Genomic DNA, 21420 nt, shown 5'->3' with positions numbered 1-21420 from the left:
GTTCAAGCTCACCAGCCATTCCTCAGAAACCCTATACAGGGTTATTATGGGTCAGAACCAACTCAATGGCACGTAACAACAACAACAACAGACCAATTTTGCAAAAAGTTCTAAAGGGACTGAGAATCAACAGCAGGCAACAACCTAAAATGACCACACATGGTAACACCACCCAGAACTCAACCCAAGTATTTAACAGTACAAGCCTACAAAACTGAAAAGAGGGAATCAGAGATATCAAACTATAATGAAGTCAACTGCAAATCAAGAAAAGGGACCAGTGTAGATACTGAACTTCTAAAAGACAAAGAAGTCAAGTACATTTCAAGATAAAGCAGACTTTTCAAAGGAGAAAAAAGTATCCTGACAACTAATACACCTGCACATAAAAATAAAAATAGGAAAATCAGAAAGAATTAGCAAACATTAACACAGTAGAAATGAAAATGAAAAGCAAACCAACAAATGACCTCAATGCAGAAAATTATATGGAACAAAGAAACCAGCAGCACCAAACACACACACCAAAAACCCCTGCAAACTGACAGCAATCAATTCATACCTACCAACAATTGCACTGAGACAGAGAGCACAGATGGATAAGAAAACAGGATCCTCCAATACACAGTCTACAGAGACCCATCAAAAATTTGGAGACAGCCTAAATGTCCATCAGAACGGTTAAACAAACTTTGGCACATACAGTGGAACAAACACTATGCTACACTGAAGAATAACAATGAATCTGCGAAACAGCTCATAACATGGATGAAACTGGAGGACATTACACTGGGTGAAACTGATCAATCACAAAAGGACAATATTATTGAAACGAATTTTGTAAAAAGATTTTCTTACTAAAAGAAATAATCTATGATGGTTCTGGGGGCTAGGAGTGTGAGAAAATTGATAGGCTTGAGGGTTAACACAGGTGGATGGAGCAGATAATATACAACAAAAGGGAGGTTACAAAAGATAGATGAAGGTGGGGGGAAACAGAAAAAGAATGCAGTAATTTAAGTGAATAGAGGTAAATACTGTTAACTGATGTTACATGCAGGGGATTGCAGTCACTGTAATAAAGCAAAGTATATGATTTGCTGAATGTAGTAAAACTGTTGATCTGCTCTGTAAACCTTCACTCAATTCACAATACAGTTTTTTTTTAATCTTAAAAAAAGTAATAAAATATTGATATATGCTATACTACAAATGAACCTTAACAGATTATATGAAAATGAAAAAAGTAGGTCACAAAGGACCACATATTACAATTTGATTTACATGTAATGTCCAGAATAGGCAAATACACAGAGAGGGAGAGAGCAGTGGCTGCCAGGAGCTGAGAGAAAGTGGGAATGGGCAGTGACTACTACTAGGTACAGAGTTTCTTTGCAGGGTAATGAAAATGCTCTCTAATTGTTGTTGTTGTTAGGTGCCATCGAGTTGATACCAACCCATAGCGACCTTACGCACAGCGGAACGGAACACTGTCTGATCCTGGGCCAACCTCACTACTGTTGCCACGCTTGAGTCCATCAATGCTGCCACTTGGCCAATCCATCTCGTTAGGAGTCTTCCTGTTTTTCTCTGGCCCTCCACCTTACCAAACATGATGTCTTTCTCCAGTGACTGGTCCCTCCTGACAATATGTCCGAAATAGGAGACATGAAATTTGGCCATCTTGGCCTCCAACGAGCACTCTGGCTGCACTTCTTCCAAAATGGGTCTATTGGTTCTTTGGGCAGCCCATGGCACTTTTAGTATTCTCCTCCAACACCATAACGCAAAAGCATCAATTCTTCTACGGTCTTCTAATTAGATAGTGGTAAAAATTACACATCCTTGTAAATATATTAAAAACCACTGACCTGTACACTTTAAATGGATGGATTATAACTTAAAAGATGGTTATAAAACTATCTCTGGGGACCCCAATCTCTACGAACCTAAAACAACTTTCTTGATGAAATTCATACGTAATAGCACTTACTAAAGGCAGTAACTAGACAAACCTACGTCTCTTAAATCTTGCGAAGCCAATAATAAGGCATTTCAAAATCAACAGTTCCCAAAATATATTAAACTGAGAACATTTTTCTGGAGAAAGTCCAATAACTCTTTTAACTGCAGATTTTACCTCCAATGACATGTACACACTTCAAGCTCACGTTCTCTAATCATATTCCCATGCATTTCATTTACCCAACCTATTTCATTGCCAATGACCACCATTTCAAAACACCAGTACAGTCTGCAACTATATCCTGAAGCCACAGTCCCATTATGTTGTTATTATTAAGGGCCACTGAGTCGGTTTTATCTCATAGCAACCCTGTATAGTTTCCAAGGACCGCTTGTGGGTTTGAACCATCAATCTTGCGGTTAACAGTCCATTGCATATCCTAGAACACCATACCAGGACTCCTAGTCCCACTGCTGTTGTTGTTAGGTACCAGTGAGTCGGTACCAACTCAGCAACCCTATGAACTCAGCAGGTCCTGGGCCAACCTCACAATCACTGCTACACCTGAGTTCACTGTTGCTGCAACTGTGTCAATCTATCTCATTGAGGATCTTCCTTTGACTGATCCTCCACTTTAACTAACATGTAACTGATTCCTCCTGATAATACATCCAAAGTATAAGAGACAAAGACTATCCATCCTGGCTTCCAAGAAGGATTCTGGCTACACTTCTTCCAACACAGAGCTATGTGTTTTTTGGCAGTCTATGGTATTTTCAATATTCTCCTCCAACACCATAACTCAAATGCATCAATTCTTTTATGATCTTCCTTATTCACTGTCCAATTTTGACAAGCATATGAGGTTATTGGATATAACATGGCTTGGGTCAAGTGCACCTTAGTCTTCAAATTGACATCTTTGCTCTTTGCCAACCTGTGATAAGCAGCCAAACCATTAACCCATAGCACCACCAGAGCACCTATTTATTCCCTACAATTTGACAGCTCTGACACAGATAAAAAGGAAACCAGTCCATACTCCAGCCTCAGCATTTACTACTCTCCTGGTACTATGTTAAACATAATGCTCCATGTTTCGCTGAGTGTTTAAGTCGTTTCACAAAAGTGAGTGAGTACCTGAAAGAAAGACCAGCAGGAAAATACAAAAACAAAAATGGCAGGCTGTTTGGCTGTTACAAGAACAAGCAAGCTGTTCACTGGGGAACCATCGAGGCAAGTAATCAAGTCCCTTCAGGACAAAACCCCCTCCAAGACTGAAACTCACAGGGAACACACAAGCAGGCATGTAAGCTCGCTGACTACCATGTTAGTCTACATGTGAGTGGAAGTGGGGGAAAGTCAGTAATGAAGGTATGGGCTGAGCTTAACCACATTCCATAAACACCTGTCAACCTTGAGATGAGAGAGAGAAGAGGAAGGATTGGTTAGTTCGAAGTTTGGGGAGACTTGGGAACTCCTGAGCCCATGGACATTGACTTAGCCATGGAGGGCTAAAGCTGAGAGTGAAGTGTCCAGCTAAGTGGGGGAAGATGCACAAGAATGCCCAAACTTGCTGATAGTACCCATTTGACCTAGCTACGATGGCTTCATGACCAGAGCTCGACATAAGGAAGATGAAATTTGATAAAGGAAGCAAGTGTAAATTGCTACAATTTGATGAGCTTGACCTATGCTTATGGATGTAGTAGCTCAAAATATCAACAAGGATCAAGCCTATCCCCTCAGTACAGTGTTAATAGGGAAGGGCAACTTAAGACGCTAGCTACCTAAAATGGGGGGACTATAAAGGTACGAAGTGGCTGGCTTACAAGTTTCAGAGTGTAGGCGGGAGGTAGAATCCCCACTGAATAGTTTTCATCTTGTCTACACAGGTCTGGTAAAAGGAGATGGGAACAGGATTCTTTTGATTCAACTGTTATTGTTTTTATGTGCCATGAAATCAACAACTGTTGTTGTTTTTATGGGCCAACTCACAGCGACCCTGTACAGGGTTTTTGAGGCTGTAAATCTTTACAGGAGCAGAAAGCCTCATCTTTCACCCACAGAACAGCTGGTAGTTTTGAACTGCTGCCCAATTCGTAACTACACTACAATTGTTGTTGTTACGTGCCGTGGAGTCAATTCCGACTCACAGCAACCCTATACAGGGTTTCCGAGGCTGGAAATCTTTACAGGAGCAGAAAGCCTCATCTTTCTCCCGCGGAACAGTTGGTAGTTTCAAACTGCTGACTGTGAGATTAGTAACCACTACAATAGTGAGTATTATTATCATGACTAATAGCGATTATCACAACTGTAAAGATAGAAGTTGTATAACATAAAGGGCGGGGAGTAGTTAACCTTACAGTCCAAGAACAAAGGACCCTAGGACCATCAAGAGAGTTCCTCATGTGCAGAACATGGGACCCTAACCAAAGAAGCAGTGATACCAGAGATGGAGGCAGAGATGATGGCATGGAGGCATAGGGATCTGAGGACTCTAGACTCATGGAAAGAGAAAGGCTGTGTGCTGGTGGCCAGGAGGGTGGCTTGCAAAAGAAGTCCTTTGGTTGTTTACATGAGTGTTTTTGTGTACATTCAAAAAAACAAACAAACAAACAAACCAGAGTGAATAGAAGCAAATACTGTTAAATGATGATGCATGGAGGAGATTGTAATCATCACAGTGAAACAAAATACGACAGGATGAGTGCAAAACTGATGTTCTCCTATGTAAACTGTCACTCAATTCACTAAAAAACCTTTAAAAAAAAAAAAAGAGAGAGAGAGAGAGCAAGTATACACTCTAAGCAAGGGCTGAAACACTTTTTAAAAGTATGCTTTCTACAGCACCTGGTACAGGGAAGCAGCCTGCAATAAGTATTCAATAAATGCCTTTGTCTGACAGAAAATACATACATGCACCAAAACCCAGATGCATGTTTGACAAATACAAAGAGATGTGATGAAATGTAAAGGAATGATAACATATTAATTTACAGTTTACAGGCAGTCCAAACGTTACAAGCATCTGGAATTATATTCAAACCACAGTTCTGAGCCAACCCCATACATATAATGATTCGCAATAACAAGCAGGCACTACTTTATGACAAACACATAAAAACATTAGTAGTTGTTATTGTTGCTATTAAGTGCCATCAAGTCAGTTCTGACTCATATGACCACCATACAAGGTTTCCAAGGAGCAGCTGCTGAGTTTGAACTGCCAACCTTGAGGTTCAAACCGATGTTGAGGTCAAGTGCTTATCCTCCATTAGTAGTAGTAGTTGTTGTTGTAAAGTGTCATCAAATCGGTTCCAATTCATAGCGATTCAGTATAGGGTTTCCAAGGAGCAGTTGGTATGGAGACCTTGCAGTCTGCCATACCAAGAATATTGTATTATTATGCTAAAGGTGTTTTCATGTATTTAGAAGTACTCCTTTAAAATCTTCTATGCACAGAAAGGTATAGCAAACACTATACATTAAGACAAATAGTTGGCTGACATTAGACACAAACCCAACTGTACCAACTTCCGTACAAATCAACTCAAGGACAGATTTAGGAACATGACTGCCTGTACAGAGCACTTCAACCATTATACATCACTGAAATCTGAAACACAGCTGTTCCTTCTTTTCTTACGGGGGAACTGTGTGTGTGGGGGGGGGGGGGGATGCCACATAAACAAAACCAGATAATCTCATCAATCTTTACAAGTTGTTATCCAGAAGACCAAGTCCAATAAAGCATTAGAGAAGAGCATCTGTCTAAATAAACTTTTTTTTAAAGAGTGGAATAATTCTTAAAGTTACGATCAGAAAAAGCCTACTAATGACCCTTTTGACCAAACATTTAACATTATTTGAGTTTTGTGAATTCAAAATAGTATATCACCTAAAATACAATTATTAGTGTCTACTTCGGGACTGTAGGATCAGCACTGGACCAAAAGATCAGTTTGAACTGTAAGGAAACCCTAAGCAGACTAGATGGAACTTAACAACAGTAACAACTAATCCTGAGCAAAAGAGAAAGAAGAAAACCAGAGGCTCAAAGAAATTGGTCTACAGGACTAGTAGCCTGAAAGACCAGAATTACATGGTACCCACCTACCTACCACTACACCCACCTTTCTGATCTGATCAGGGACACACATAGATGATTCTGGACAGAATGGGAGAAAAATGTAGTAAACTCAAATTCTTGAAAAAGGTCAGATTTGTTGGATGGACTAGTAAACACTAGAGGAACCCCAGAGACTATCGCTCTGAGATCTTTAAATTTTGTAATGAAACCATACCAAGTGGTCACCTTTCTACTAAATAACAGATTGGCTCATAAAATAAAGAGTATCACCTATGAGTACTGTGCTGCTTTAAAACATCATCTAGGGGACCAAACAATCTACATTTACCCTAAAGTAAAATGAGAAGGTAAAAGGGGTGGGGGAGCAGGAAAGCTAGATTAATGGAAATAGAACCACCAGAATGGAAATGAGAATGTTGACACATGAAAAAATATAACCAATGTCACTGAACAGTATGTGTAGAAATGGGAACATAATTGTCAAATGGGAAGCTAATTTCTATGTAGGCTTTCACCAAAAACACACAAAAAAATCTTAGTAGATATATGTGTGTGTGTGTTATAATAAATGTTCTAAGAGTACATGCATAGGCAAAAACAAAGAAAATGTGAATGCATGTATTATTCAGCTATAATGCATGATATTAACTAAATGCATCTGGCCCAAATGCTAAGTTAAGCAATCTACCCAGGAAGATAAAGCAGTCATGGTCTTACAGAGGTTATAAGCAAACATAAAAGAAAAGGATCTCCAAGGAATAACAGATTGCCTAGTTTGGGGAAGGAGTCCCTTGGTGATGCCACAGTTAACACGCTCAACCGCTAACTAAAAGTTTAGTGTTTCCGTCCACCCAGAAGTGCCCTCAGAAGAAAGGCCCAGAAATCTATTTCTGGAAAATCAGCCATTAAAAACCTTAAGAAGCTACCCAAAATGGGGTGCGGAGGGGCTACAAAGGCAAGAAGTGACTGGCTTACAAGCTTTCAAGAGGGAACCGAGATCCAGAGGGCCTGGAGGAAGGTAGAATCTCCAGTGAGTAGTATTCAATCTGACTAAGCGGGGCTGATGGAATGAAATGCAGACGGGTCTCTTGTGATACAATAGTGAATAATTGTTATCAGGACTGATTGTGAGGGTCCGAAATATAAAGCTGGACGTTTTATAACAAAGAGTGATTAACTTTACAGTCTAGGAGCAGAGGGCCCTAGGACCAACAAGGGAGAAGAGCAGAGAGCAGGAACCTACCCAGAGAAGCAGTGATGCCTGAAATGGAGCCAGAGATGATGACGTGGAGCAATGGAGCAGCTGGCAATGAGACGATACACGATAGAATGAATGTAAAACTAATGTTCTCCCATGTAAACGATCACATAATTCACAATAAAACATTTAAGAAAAAAAAAGTTCATAGAAAAAAACCTTAAGGAGCACAGTTCTACTCTGACACACATGGGTTCTCTGAGTCAGAATCACCTCCCTGGCAAGTGGTGACTGGAAACATTTTGGGGAAGTTCAAACCTTTTTAATTACAAGGTAAGGATTACCTCACAGCCATTGCAAGAGTAAGAATGGGAGATATGTGACTGGGAGATATGTCAGAGGTAGGTGTCAGGATACAAATGAAAGACAGTGACACCAAATTAAAGAAAAAGTGGAAACATATAGCGTGAAAGCGAAGATTAAGAGTCATTCACTGACTTCTGCCTGGCTATCTAGAACTCTCTCACACAGGTGGTCAATTTATGATACATCGTAGTGCCAAAAGACTGAAAGTCAGAACCTCTGCAGAACTGCCCTCCAAATTTCCTTTCCTCAGAGCACAGCTTTTCTCTCTTTCTATCCCTTACAATCCAGTATAGAGGTCACCGCTCAATCAATCAACTAAAAAATCACCCCCGTTTCATTACCCACTTTATCTCAGAGCAGTTTACAGAAAAAACAAATTTCACAACAAATGAATAAAACAATCACAAGTCAAAAGACTTGAGCTTGGGCTTACATGATGAAAACTTAAATGCTATTCAGAGAAAATAACTTCCAGACAATAAGAATTACTGTAAATCTCCCCTCAATATACAGGGTTGATAGGGACGGGCAACTTAGACATTGGCTACCTAAAATGAGGGGCTCTGAAGGCATGAAATGGCTGGCTTACCAGTTTTCAAGAGGGAGTTTGGTTTCAGAGTGTGTGGGGGGAAGGTAGAATCCCCTCTGAATAGTTTTCATCTTGTCTAGATGGAGCTGGAGAAAGGAGATGGGGATAGGATTCTTTTGATTCAAAGATGAATAACTGTTAGACTGACTAAATGCAACTGTCACAACTGTAAAGGTAGAAGTGTTCTAACATAAAAGGCGGAGTAGTTAATCTTACATTCCAGGAATAGAGGACCCTAGGACCATCAAGGGAGAAGAGCATGAGTGGAACATGGGACCCTAACCAGAAAAGCAGTACCACCAGAGCTACAGACGGAGACGAAGGCATGGAGATACAGAGCATCTGAAGACTTTAGATTCATGGAAAGAGAAAGACTGTCAGCCAGGAGGCAGGCTTGAAAAATGTGCCCTTTAGTTGTTTTAAATAATTATATATTTCTGAATTTTTGTGTACATCAAAAAAAATCAGAGGGACTAGAAGCAAATACTGTTAAATGATGATGCATGGAAGGGATTGTAATAATTGCAATGAAACAAAATACACTAGGAAGAACACAAAACCGATGTTCTCCCATGTAAGCTCCCATGTTAAAAAAAAAAAAAAATTTAAGTCCGTATTTTAAAACAAATACTATTCACTTAGCTGGAGTCCTAGTGTGGCACTGTAGGAGAGGCCACGTTGGTTTGATCTGGAAGGCTGGTTTGAACCGACTGGGAAGTACTTAACATTCACTTAAATGGGATGATCTACAGTGTTCTAGTGCTCTGTAGTATCTTGATCCACATTATCTTAATTGTCAAGAATATAATTATACAGGCCAAAGAAAAATTTCAGAAGCTTTCCTTCATTTATCTCCAAAGATCTGTTTGGCAAAAATATAGGGGGCTTTAAAGTTTCTAACTATACCAAATGTAATTTGATGTATTAATCTGATAATCAAACAGTTTATATTCTTAAAATAATTTAAAAAGAGATACAGAATAACCATAAGGAGTCTGCATATATCACAACTATTTTTAAATAGCCATACAAACAAATGTGAATATCATTCCTCACCCCAAAAGAGTATTTTATCATTTCTAAATTTCACCTAATGTTAGCTATCTCATCTTACAGGAATTTTAAAGTACTGCATATTATCTCAACACATGTTTTCAAGCTTTTGATGTTCTCAACTATTATTCAAAGAGCACTGACTGCTTATCCTATAGCCACTGACCTTATACCCAAGGTCAGTGGTTCAAACCAACCAGCCACTCCTTGGAAACTCAGGGTAGCTATGAGTCAGAACTAACTCAACTGCACTTTGCAACAACATGCTAAAAATCTGCCAAGTTTCATACTTACAAAATTAAAAAAATATAACTGGTTCCTTGATTTTGAGCTTTAGGGTCATGGTTTCATAGGACATCTCAATTAATTAGCCTAAACAAGTTTTTAACATTTCTGTTCTACCTCCTAGTTCAGTATAGTTCCTGGGGTCTGAAAAGCTTGCTTGCAAGGCACAAAAATTGGTCTCTATTCACCTGCAACAACAGAGGAAGAAGGAGAAATCAGGACTAGAAGGAGGATATGGAATGTGTGGCTAATTGTCTCCATGAGCAACTTGTCTCCTTTGTCATGAGACCAGAAGAACTGGATGGTATATGGCTACCATTACTTAACATTTTAATAAAGATTCTATGAAAGCATCCTGATCAAAAGGGGAGAAATGCAGAAAGGATGTCTGTCAAATTTTCATGGACTATAAACATACCTCTGAAATTATTGCCCTGAGATAATCTTTTACACCTTAAACCAAAAATACCCCCTTTGAGGCTTCTTAAAACCAAATAGTAGTTTTTCTGTTGTTGTTGGTAAGTGCCTTCAAGCCCAGTCCAACTCAAGCAATCCTGAATAGGGCTTCTGAAGATGTAAATCTTTACAGGAGCAAAAAGCCTCATCTTTCTCCCACAAAACTGCTGGTAGTTTGAAACTGCTGACCTTATTAAGGTCAGCAGCTGACTCCTAGCTTACCTAATAAAGAATGTCTTCCTAGAGCAATAAACTATCTACATGGGATCAGAGTGACAACAGCAACCCAAAAATTAGACAGGAAGCTTAGTGCGCAATGAGTCTATGTTAATAGGGGAAGAACAGCTAGCTCAGAAAAGGAGGGTGAGTATGGTCACAAAACTTGTCAAATGTAATCAGTAAACTGTACATGTCAAAACTGTTAAACTGGTGTATACTCAGCAACAACAAAATAAAATTTAAAACAACAAAAAAGATAGGTCAGCTTAAGTAGTACGGAATGCCTGCCTGGAGCACTATGCTCTTCTAAGAACGACCTTTATGGGCCAACAGCAACTTGAAAGATTAGCTAGGAACCTTAGAGGGCAGAGGCTGTATACTAATGGAGGAGGAACAGGTAAGAATGGTCACGTAACTCAAAAGAGTGTCATAAAAAAGTGTCATCAGTGTCACTAAATTGTACATGTAGAAATGGTTGAATTGGTATATATTTTGCTGTTTATAGTTTCCATAACAACAAAATAATTTTCTTTAATTATCACATTTTAAGCCCAGTTTAAAGAGTTTATTATTAAGACGGAAAAACGAAGGCACTAAGAGGAGTTGCTAGAAAAATTCTAAATTACCCAGGCAAGAAAATGCTAATTTTAAAAGGTAAAGATATATATTTTTTAAAGTAATAATTCAAAGTTATTAATAATATAACTTTAAAGTTTAAGGATAAAATAAACCTCAAATTTGTTTTCTAAAGAAGAAAGTAGTGTGCCAAGAACTTTGAAAGCAGACTGACCTTGGGTGAATTTCTAAAGGAGCCCTATGGTGCTGTAGAATAAGCACTGGGCTGTTAACTGCAAGGTTAGCAGCTCAAAACTACCAGCCACTCTGAAGGAGAAAGATGAGGCTTTCTGCTCCTGCAAAAATGTACAGCCTTGGAAAGTCTATCACTATGAGTTGGTTCTGGGTTTCCCACAGCATCAGTTTCTCCAACAATACAGTGGAAGGAATGACAGAGATGGATATAAAGTATCTGACACAATAGTTTCCTTCCCTCCAATACTGTTTGTTGCCTGAATCACATCACAGCCTATCACACTCTTCTTTTCACTGTTCACTGGTGACCTTAAACGTGGCCCCATTATGCCAAATGGACTTTCAATAAAAAATTTTTAAATCTGCCCACCAGCTTCATCTCATTTGTGGTATGGTAGACTATATTAGGAAACAAATCACTTTATATTGAGTCTCTCTGTTTCTACAGTGATAAATTGCCCACAACTACTACTTAGAACATAGGTATAAAAAAAAAATAATACAAAACAAAAGTGGACTTTAGCATTACTGCTTATGGAAAAACAGAATCATGCAATTATAGGAGAAAAGTCAATATTATCAAGTTCATAATCTCTAAATTTCAAGTGAAATTCTGGCAAAACAATGTGCTTTGTGTTTTGCTTTTAAGGGTAAGGAAGATGTAGAAGTACATATAAAACAAGCATGTGCTCTGGAATCAAAAGAACTGATTTAAATCCAGGTTCTACCTGGAAACTAAACTTCAATTTCTTCAGCTCTCAAAATAGGATACCATCTCCGGCATAGGACTGTTAGGAGGATTACATACAGGCAAACTATAGTCCCAGTACGTACTAAATTCTCAACTTCTTTTCCCAGACCTACTTGACAGATCAGACATCCTCCTATGAATAGCAGAAGAGCTGGATTGTCAACCTAGAGATATGCCCTTCCCTCTTCACTTACACTCTACACTGCCCACCACTGCTCATTTCTCAGCAGGGCAGCTGAACTATACGATCCGCGGCCTTTACCTGAGTGCAAATCTGAAACACTTCTGTTCTTCCTTCATTCAATCAACATAAAACCTTTAGAACACCTCCTGGGAAAGGTGCATGGAAATCTAAACTACAATACGTATGAAGACAGGATACAGTCCACTTATGTGGCCCACATCTGCCACACAGCAACAATCCCCCCCGCTTCCCCCCCAGTTCCCCTGTACTGCTCTTGATTACCATGTATGTCCAGTCCAGTAACTGTGTTGCAATGTGTGGGAAACAGGTTTGTCATTTAACATTAACTCTGATTTGCTAACTGATGGGGGCAAAGCCCACAGTGAGCCTTCAATAAGCATTTGTTGACCTGCACATAGCAACAGATCTTAGCTCTGACCAAAACGGACCTAGAATTTTAATTGCCCACTCATTATCCCAGGGACATAAAATTTAAAAATCAGTCACCAAATTCTGGGCATTCCTTCTCCTCCATAGCTCACACCAGGGTGTTCGGAGTTTCCAGTTAAGTCTCAGTCCTGATCCACTCAATCTTAGTGCCAATTCAACTGTCCTAAAGCACCACAGGACAAGTCACTACACTCAAAGAAAGGGGCTTCAAAACAAAACTTCCAAAAAGGTTTGTGGGAAAACTGCATTATCTTTTCATTTTTCCACAATCTTTTTCAAGCCCCCTGGAACATATACAAAAACCCTGCTTCCTACTGAATTAAATCTGTGACCATGTCCTCCCCACCTCCCCCATTTTATCTAAAGGTCAAAAGCTTACGGAGACTCATGTACTCAACAAAATTCTGCTAAAGTTCTATTATATGTCAAAGTGTAGGAATTGGGACATGAAAATAAATCAAATTTGACACTTGCCTTCAAGATACCAAACAAATAAAACCAGTGCCTTCAGTAATGTTGTTATTGGTAAGTGCTGTCAAGTCAGTTCCGACCCATAATGACCCTGGTATAGTTTTCAAAAAGCAACTGGTGAGCTTGGCCTTCAGTAATAGATACATAATAAAGATTTTTTTTTTAAAAGCCCAGAATGTCCAGGAAGAAGCTGTCTATATTTTATATTTCTTAGTATCCTTCATCTCTATATATGGTAGGAGCTTGTGAAGCAGCACTGGTATTGATGATTGTGTCAGTAAACCAAAGACCTATGATCAGTACACTCAATAAATTCCCATTGAATAAAGGATGAACTCTGCCGCTTTGTACCTACTATATGACAAAGAACTATGGTTACATGGGCTGTCTTTTTTGGAGGGAGTGGGGGATAGCACAAACTGACAATTAGTATTTGCAGGTGTACTTGTGCCTGCTCGTTTCTTAAACAGAATAGGAAGCACTTGAGATCTAGCGAAATGTATTAGCTGTTGTTTTTGCTAGTTAGCTAGTTAATACTGGCAATATAAAATTAATCTTTAAAAATGCAATCTAATGAGAGTTGGAAATGCAAAGGTAGAAGTTTTGTAACAAGGAAGGAAGGAAGGGAGTAATTAATTCTCCAGGATAGGAGCCTCTGGGACCATCAATGGAGAAGAGCCAAGACAGGGACCCTACCCAGAGAAACAGAGATGCCTGAGATAGAGACAGAGATGATGGATGACGTGGAGCGATGAAGCGACTGGGGACTTTGGACCCAGAGAGGGAAAGGGACTGTGGGCCTAAAACTGGGGGGGGAAGGGGGAAGTGTAGGGGGCGGGTTTCTGGGATATACCCTTTGGGTGGTTGATGATGCATGGAGGGGATTGGAACCATGGCAATGAGATGTTATACGATGGAATGAATGCAAAACTGAACTTCTCCCATGTAAACTATAATTCACAATAAAACATTAAAAAAAAATGCAATCTTTACTTCAAATAGATTGAACATTAAAATATTCTAATTCTTTCATCACTATCAAGAAGTTAAGAAACACAGGAGGCTATATGCTCTTCTCAGTAAAACAGGATGGGATTCTAGCTCTGGTTTCAAATTAATACAATTTACAATTAATACAATTTCAAATTAATACAAATTAATACAATGAACACCAAACAAGAGCTTAGAGTAAGAGGGCAAAACTGGATAAAACACAACAACAGCCACAACCACTCTTTTCTGACACAAAACATTTGAAACAGTTACTGTTTTCAAATAAATTTTACTTGAGCAGCTGGTATTTTCAATAATGATACCTTAAAAACAAATTATCCACACCCAAAAGACAAGACTCTGAAATATGCACTTGACCTATCCACAGCCCAAGCAATTCTACAATGCATTTATGTCAGGGAGGGAAAAAACTACTGTTTAAAAGTATTCCCAGAAATAAACTGTGCACAGAAAAACAATCATAAGTCTTTTTTAAAATGAATTAGTCATTTACAGTTTAGAACTAGAATGATAAATGACTCTATGGCAATATTACAACAATCATCCTTTAAAACAAGTGATTATTTAAACCAACTACATTAGCAATTTAGTTTTTCAAGACATTCACTGAAAGCAAATATCCTAAGTGGACAGTGATTATGAAAGAGTTTCGATAGTGAACTTTCTTTACCTGATGTTCTGCATGAATGTTATCCCCTGTTGGCCATCGATGTTTGCTATTATTATAGCCGCCTCCACCACTTCCTCCTCCCCCAAGCTGCTCACCATGCTGCCTCTGAAAGAAGTAATCCACCATAGCGTCGTCCTGGGAACGGCCTGCAACTCCTAGGGAGCCTGGGACAGGGCTGGAGTGTGTCCCAGCTGCAAGAGCCTGATTTGCAGCTGGTTGTGGCTGCGCTTGCGACCCTGTTCCAGATGTCAAAACAACAGGCATGTTGGGATTAGCTGGTTCTTGAGGGTGATGTTTCAGGTGGGGGCTGAAAGAGTCCTGCCAAAGCACTGCTTTTCTCTTCAAGACACATGCAACGCTCATTCCACCAACACCTAAAGACAAGCAGGTTACAACAAACAGCTTAGCATTTATATATTTTCAAGCTTAAGTAATTTAACATATATCAAGGTAAAAATATGAACTCCTGTCTTTTTAGTACAATCATCTAGTTTCTACTTGTCAGCTAAATCTTTTATATAATTAGTATATACAATTTCTTACATCAGAACTTCCATTTTTAAGTTGCTAAATACGTATTTATAGAAATATAAGGAAGCTTCAAAAAGTTTATGGAAAAATCCTATTCTCTTTTCATTCCTTTTTCCATGAACTTTTTAGACATACACCCACACCAATTGTTAGTGGCAGGCAATCAGATCAGGATTCAATTCAAAACTTGAGGGAAACTTATGTGTATGCCTTCAAAAGGTAACCATATCAAATTCAATGGTAATCAATGGCTTCTCTAACCAATTTGTTTGCACCATAAGCCAATTTAGATACTTTAAAATGTCACAACATTACAGCTGGAATAGACATATGCCAATAAGACAAAAACCTAAACCCCAGATAATTGGCAATGATTTAGATTATCTAAACTTCAAAGGGCCCTTTAAAATGTCCAATATAGTCATAGGATACTCCTTGAAGAAACAATTAAGATCTTCTGGCCAAGAACAGCAATAGAATGTTCTCAGGCTGAATTTATTCTCCTCAGCTGCTATTAATGAAACAAATTGGAGATTCCTACCTATTTACCAAGGCTATTTTAATTAGATTATGTCTCCATTAGTATTCCAGCTCATATAAACAAGATGAGACCAAATCAAATTCACTTTATAGAAAAAAGCTCACTGCAAAAGTCAAAGGCCTCAAAACACAGTAATAATTGTGTGGCAAGTATATTGCAGACATTACTTAATCATCACAAAACAGTGACAGGTCAGTATTAGTGTCCTGATTTTACAGATGAAAACATTTTGCTTGATTTCTAAGTTGCTGTGTGTATGTTTGTACCTTAGAGGTACAGACACACAGAAAAGTTATGTGATCAAGACCTTTCAACTAGTCAGTAGCAGAGAAATAAGTCAAGCTTAAATGTTACTATGAAACACTAATTACTACTTAAGTTTCTGGAAATCAAGAACTATATTTGTGTGTAAAATAGAACACTTGTCAGCCCTATGTACTAAAAATTGTTACAAAGTAATAAGTCAGTTATCAATTAAAACATGGCTGGTCTTGAGCCACCAGAATCTAATTTGATTCATGGCTATTAACCAAATATTCCATTGCTACAAATGTCTTTTCTCTCCCTAGTCCTGAGACATTTCAAAAACAACCTCACAAGATTTATGAGAAATCTAGCAAATTTATTTTTCTTTATGGAATTAAATTTCCTGATAGAAAAATACTCTCTCACACAAAAAACACATGGAATTTATAATCTATCTAAAGCCTAATTTGGAAATGTCTAGTCTGTTCATTCCAATCCTTACTAGGGTAGTGGGGTAGTCTAGCCATGTTTACTTCCGTTTCTGCTTTTATGAATGATAAAATCTTGTCCATGCACAAGTACCAAAACCAGAAAGTCATAGTTGTGTTTCACCATCAGTGTGCAAAGTGTGGATCAACCTACTGCCTTCTCATTTGATTTTCAAAAGAACTCAAAACCCTCTTATTACTATTACTAGCCAGTATTTGCTGGAGAGCGAGTGGGTCATAAGTCCCAAAATTCAAGCTTTGCCACTAGAGTAGCAACGTCTCTGAGACTGTTTCCTCATCTAAAAAGTAGAAGAAATCCTCTATTTCTGATAAGTTTATGTGCATGTCTGTTCTTAAATAAAAAGTAAGATAATAATCATAAACTTTGTGGTAATTTTAAAGATGAAAACTCCAGTTAAAGCAATGGAGCTCCAGTCCTTAAAAACTCCTAAAATAGCAAAATACAATCTTTTGTGAGATAATAGCTATTTAACAAGGAACTGAAATTTTTAAAGATGTTTACCACTGAAACACATTGACCACAACTCCATTCTAGTAAGAAGCAGAGGGGCACCTATAAAAATGTTCAAACAAAACAACTGGCTATCTGTATGCCCTGAAATGTCCTGCTTTACCTAATGAGGCAAGGCAGTTTCTCAAACAAGAGAAAGAAAACCTGGCAGAAGGGACTGCTTGAAAGTGAGCAAATACCTAAGCAATTCAGATGTGTCTTGGGTGGTTTTGTAATATCCTGGCAACTACACAACAAAAAATTAAGAACTCAGTCATCTAAATATTAGAAAACATTTACATTTCTAAGGCCTTTCAAGGACTATTCAGAGCGCACTATAAAAAGTTACATGTATCATTTGAAATGTGACTTTTACAAGTAATACATTGTAAAACTAAGTAACTAGAACTAAGTGTTGATTCTAGTTACACTTCGAGTTTTCAAACTGTTTACATCAAGTTGGATTTTGTTGTTGCCTGCTTTTTAATGCTAACAGATTGCACTCATCTATCTACACAGCTCACCTTTTACCAAAATGCTTAGTGGTTTAAAAGGTGTTTATTTTTACCACACGAACAAACATTCTGTGGTCATAAATTTATTTTAGAGCTGTTCAACTCAGGCCCAAACTAAACAAATTCTAACTTCAAAAGGCTGTAGCCTTGAACAAAATTAATTCAATGGCAGCTAAGGCAAAAATACTAACTCAAAGTTGAGGCTCCAGTAATTCCCAAAGATCCAGATAAAGAATGAACAGCTCCCCAGAATGCCTTATAAAGGTAAAATTAGCCGTAGGTCAAAATGTTTATTTCAAACAAAACTGCATCTGGAGTCACACACATGTGCTTTTGCCTTGGTGAATTTTTAAGTGTTTTAATTTATTTAAAAAAAGGCAAAACTAAAGCTACAAACCTATTGTTTCAGGAGTAAACCGACTTTAAAACAAGCACACACAAAAAAGTCTCATAAACTCTCTAATAACCTCGGTAAGAGTAGGAAGTGAGCGAATTGATAACTAGAGCTTAAGAACAGTTTTTTTGTTGCTGTTGTTATTTTTAATTAGACAAGAAGGGTAACAACTTATGGGGAGGATAAAACCTCTCGTAATGATGTGGGTTTGGAGGTGGGGAAGGGACTTATAGTGAAAGAAAAGTTACGGGACGTGGGAGTAGTACTGACAAGTAAAACAAATGACCTATGTTTACCAGGCACGTTTGTGAAGACCAAAACGAACTAGTATTGTCTATGTGTTTTTCCTACTACCGAGGGAAAAGCCCCTTTTGGGTTGAGAGAGACACACACCAACACAGGCTGGCTAAAAGGGGAAGAACACACCAGAAACACCAGCTCTCACGGAAACAAAAGGCCACAAGCACCCAAGAGCCTAAAAAGCGATCTGAAACTTCCTGATCGCCACTGCTCCACGTTTAGGACTCGCAAAGTTCCCCCACGGTGGGTATCCCCTGTGGACAGGGGCCATGGCTGCTTCGGAACCGCTTTATTGTTCCTCCTCCTTCGGAGCTGCCACGGAAGCTCAAGAAGTCAAAGAAATCCAGGATGGCACAGGCACTTCATGGCCACACAGAAGACTCCGAGCTTCGTAAACCCATCAAAAAAGCAACCCGAATAACAACCTCGATCTTCGGGGGCTCCTAACAGGGTCGGGCAGAATGTAGAGGCACGTCCATGCCTAGGCCTGGGCCTAAACCTCCGGCATTTTCCTCGCTACCACCCTGCTCCCCACCCCCTCCCTCCTTTGATAACAATAGGGGCCTTGCTGCTGACTCCAAAACATGTACGAGGAACAGCGAGTAAGAAGCCTCAGCCAGGGCCCCGGCGGCTTTTCCAAAGCCCTTCTCACCCCCCCAACCACTCTCAAACCCCAATACGATGGGACAATCTGCACGCTAGGGGTCCAGAGCAGCGTTTGGGGCTGGCGGGGTGCGGATACTCACCGGCGGAGCGGTAGGATGAAGATGGATTTCAGCCCCCCGATCTTCTCTCTCCAGCGCTCTCGCTCCCCCTTACCTTTCACTCCGACAACATGGCGGCCCACTGGGGACTGGGCTGGCGCGGTGCATCATGGGATAGACTCTGGCCCCGGCTCCGGCGGTGGCAGCGGCATGTGAGGAAAAGGCAGGCGGCTCTGAAACAGGTTGCCTGGTTGCCATGCCAACCTGGGGCCTGTGTGAACTTGGGAAACTCGCAGGAAACACAACCGCTGCGTGCACGAGTGCCCGCCCGCTAGGCAAGCGCGCGCCGCCCAGGGTAGGAGGGGGAATCCTGCAGACCCGTACCTGAGCGCCTGCGGTGCGCACTGCACTGGCCCCCAGATCCCACACATCACTCGGGGTCCAGACAGTGACGCTCAACAGGTTCATAGGCGTTCTTAGATCAACCACCAAAGCACCCTCGCAAGCTCTCACCCGAATTACAACAGCCCACAGGATTTTAGATGTGCCAGATCCAACTCCTTTTGCTGCAGTTTTCTAACGAATAGATAGGTTAGAATAGATGATGATGATAGATAGATAGATGATAGATAGATAGATAGATAGATAGATAGATAGATAGATAGATAGATAGATAGATAGATAGATAGATAGATAGATAGATGATAGATAGATAGATCATTGTTAAGTGCCATGGAGTCAGTTCCGACCCATAGCGACCCTGGATAGGGTTTCCAAGGAGCAGCTGGTGAGCTTGAACCACCGACCTTGTAGTTCAAACGGCTTTGCAGTCTGGCGCATTAATCCACAGGGCCACACCAGGACTCCAATATAGAGGGACTTTAAAAATTAGTGGGGAAATGCCATTATCTTTTTTTTTTTTTTAATAAGTTTTTATTGTGAATTGAGTGAAAGTTTACAGGGCAGAGCATCAGTTTTCCATGCAACAAATCGTACACCTTGTTTCATTATAATGATAATAATCCCCTCCGCGTACCATCAAATAATAATGTCTCTCTAGTCATTTTAGCTCTTTTTTTTAAAACACTCAGGCATATATAATTATTGAAACCATTAAAGGGCACATTCTGCAAGCCTGCCTCCTGGCTGACAGCACTCACTTCCTCTCTTTCCATGAATCTAGAGTCTTCAGCTGCTCTTTCTCTCCATGTCCCCATCTCGGCCCCCATCTCTGGTGTCACTGCTTCTCTGGATAAGGTCCAGCATTCGGCTTGTGTTCTTCTCCCTTAATGGTCCTAGGGTCCTTTGTTTCTGGACTGTAAGATTAACCACTCCCCTGTTTTTATTACAAAACTTCTACCTTTACAATTGTGACAGTCGCAATTAGTCATAACTATTACTCACTATTGAATCATAAGAATCTTATCCCCATCTCTTTTAACCAGACCCATTTAGACAAGATGAAAACTATTCACTCAATTATCTTTTAATTCCATTTTTTCACAAACTTTCTGAAACCCCTAGTGTGGTTTACACATTGACACATGGAGATATGTATGTATATACAGATATATGCTAGTCCTGCTGTGGCACTGTGGGTTACTGTGCCAGACTGCAAAGCCATTTGAACTGCAAGGTTTGTGGTTCAAGCTCACCAGCTGCTCCTCGGAAACCCTATTCAGGGTTGCTATGGGTCGGAACCGACCTGATGGCACTTAACCATCAACAACAACATAGAGATGAAGACCTTGTGTGGCAGTGTGGGTTAATGCACTGGACCACAACATCCGTTTGAGCCACAAGGTCGGCATTCAAGCTCATCAGACACTCCTCAGAAACCCTATACAGCGTCGCTATGAGTTGCAACCAACTCTAACATTGTTGTTAAGTGGGGTTTGAATCCACAACTGATGGGGAGCAGATGATGGGTTTGAACTATCCACCTCGTGGTTTGCAGTCCAGTGCTTATCCTACAGTACCACACCAGGGCTTCATATAGATAGATACAGGCACTTTAAAAGTGAGTGGGGAAATTCCAATAACTTTTAATTGCATTTTTTCACTAACTTTTTGAAACCCCCCCCCGTGTGTTTACATATATATACATATTATATGTATATTATTGTTAAGTGCCATCAAGCCATCAAGTCAGTTCTGACTCATAGCATCTATATATATATATAGAGAGAGAGAGAGAGAGAGAGAGAGAGAGAGAGAGAGAAGGCTCTGGTAGCATAATGCTTATGAGTCCCGCTACTAATAATATCACAGTCAGCAGTTCAAAACTACCAGCGGGTCCACAGGAGAAAGATGACGCTTTCTGCTCCCATAAAGATTTGGTGGTGGTGGTGGTTATGTGCTATAAAGTAGGTTCCGACTCATAGCGACCCTGCACAGAGTTTCTGAGGCTGTAAATCTTTATGGGAGCAGAAAGCCTCATCTTTCTCCCACAGAACCGCTGGTAATTTCGAACTGCTGACCTTGAGGTTGGCAGCCCGATTCGTAACCACTATAAGCGGCTTGTTGTTGTTGTCAGGTGCCATCGAGTCGGAACCGACTCATAGCGACTCCATGCACAGCAGAACGAAACAATGTTCGATCCTGGGCCAACC

The 21420-nt window shown here is 39.8% G+C and overlaps 1 protein-coding gene across 6 annotated transcripts in view; it reads right to left on the bottom strand.

The window, feature by feature from the left end:
- The window catches only part of PUM1 (pumilio RNA-binding family member 1), a 163347-nt gene extending 144395 nt beyond the window's left edge, over positions 1-18952 (bottom strand). For 2 of the 6 annotated variants that reach the window (XM_006862188.1, XM_006862189.1), the window contains exons 1-2: positions 18851-18952; positions 14579-14952 (exon numbers count right to left, since the gene is read on the bottom strand). In XM_006862188.1, coding sequence (XP_006862250.1) covers positions 14579-14941 — 363 coding nt within the window. In that variant the 5' untranslated portion in view covers positions 14942-14952; positions 18851-18952. Of the gene's footprint in view, positions 1-14578; positions 14953-18850 lie in introns of those variants that run through there. The other 4 variants (XM_006862187.1, XM_006862191.1, XM_006862192.1 and 1 more) reach the window with 3 other exon arrangements.
- Positions 18953-21420: the final 2468 nt, after the last annotated feature.

This window comes from Chrysochloris asiatica, unplaced genomic scaffold (genome assembly GCF_000296735.1).
Source record: "Chrysochloris asiatica unplaced genomic scaffold, ChrAsi1.0 scaffold00047, whole genome shotgun sequence".
NCBI lineage: Eukaryota > Metazoa > Chordata > Mammalia > Afrosoricida > Chrysochloridae > Chrysochloris > Chrysochloris asiatica.
Note: the sequence above shows the minus strand (reverse complement) of the source record. Positions and strands in the feature narration are given on the sequence as shown.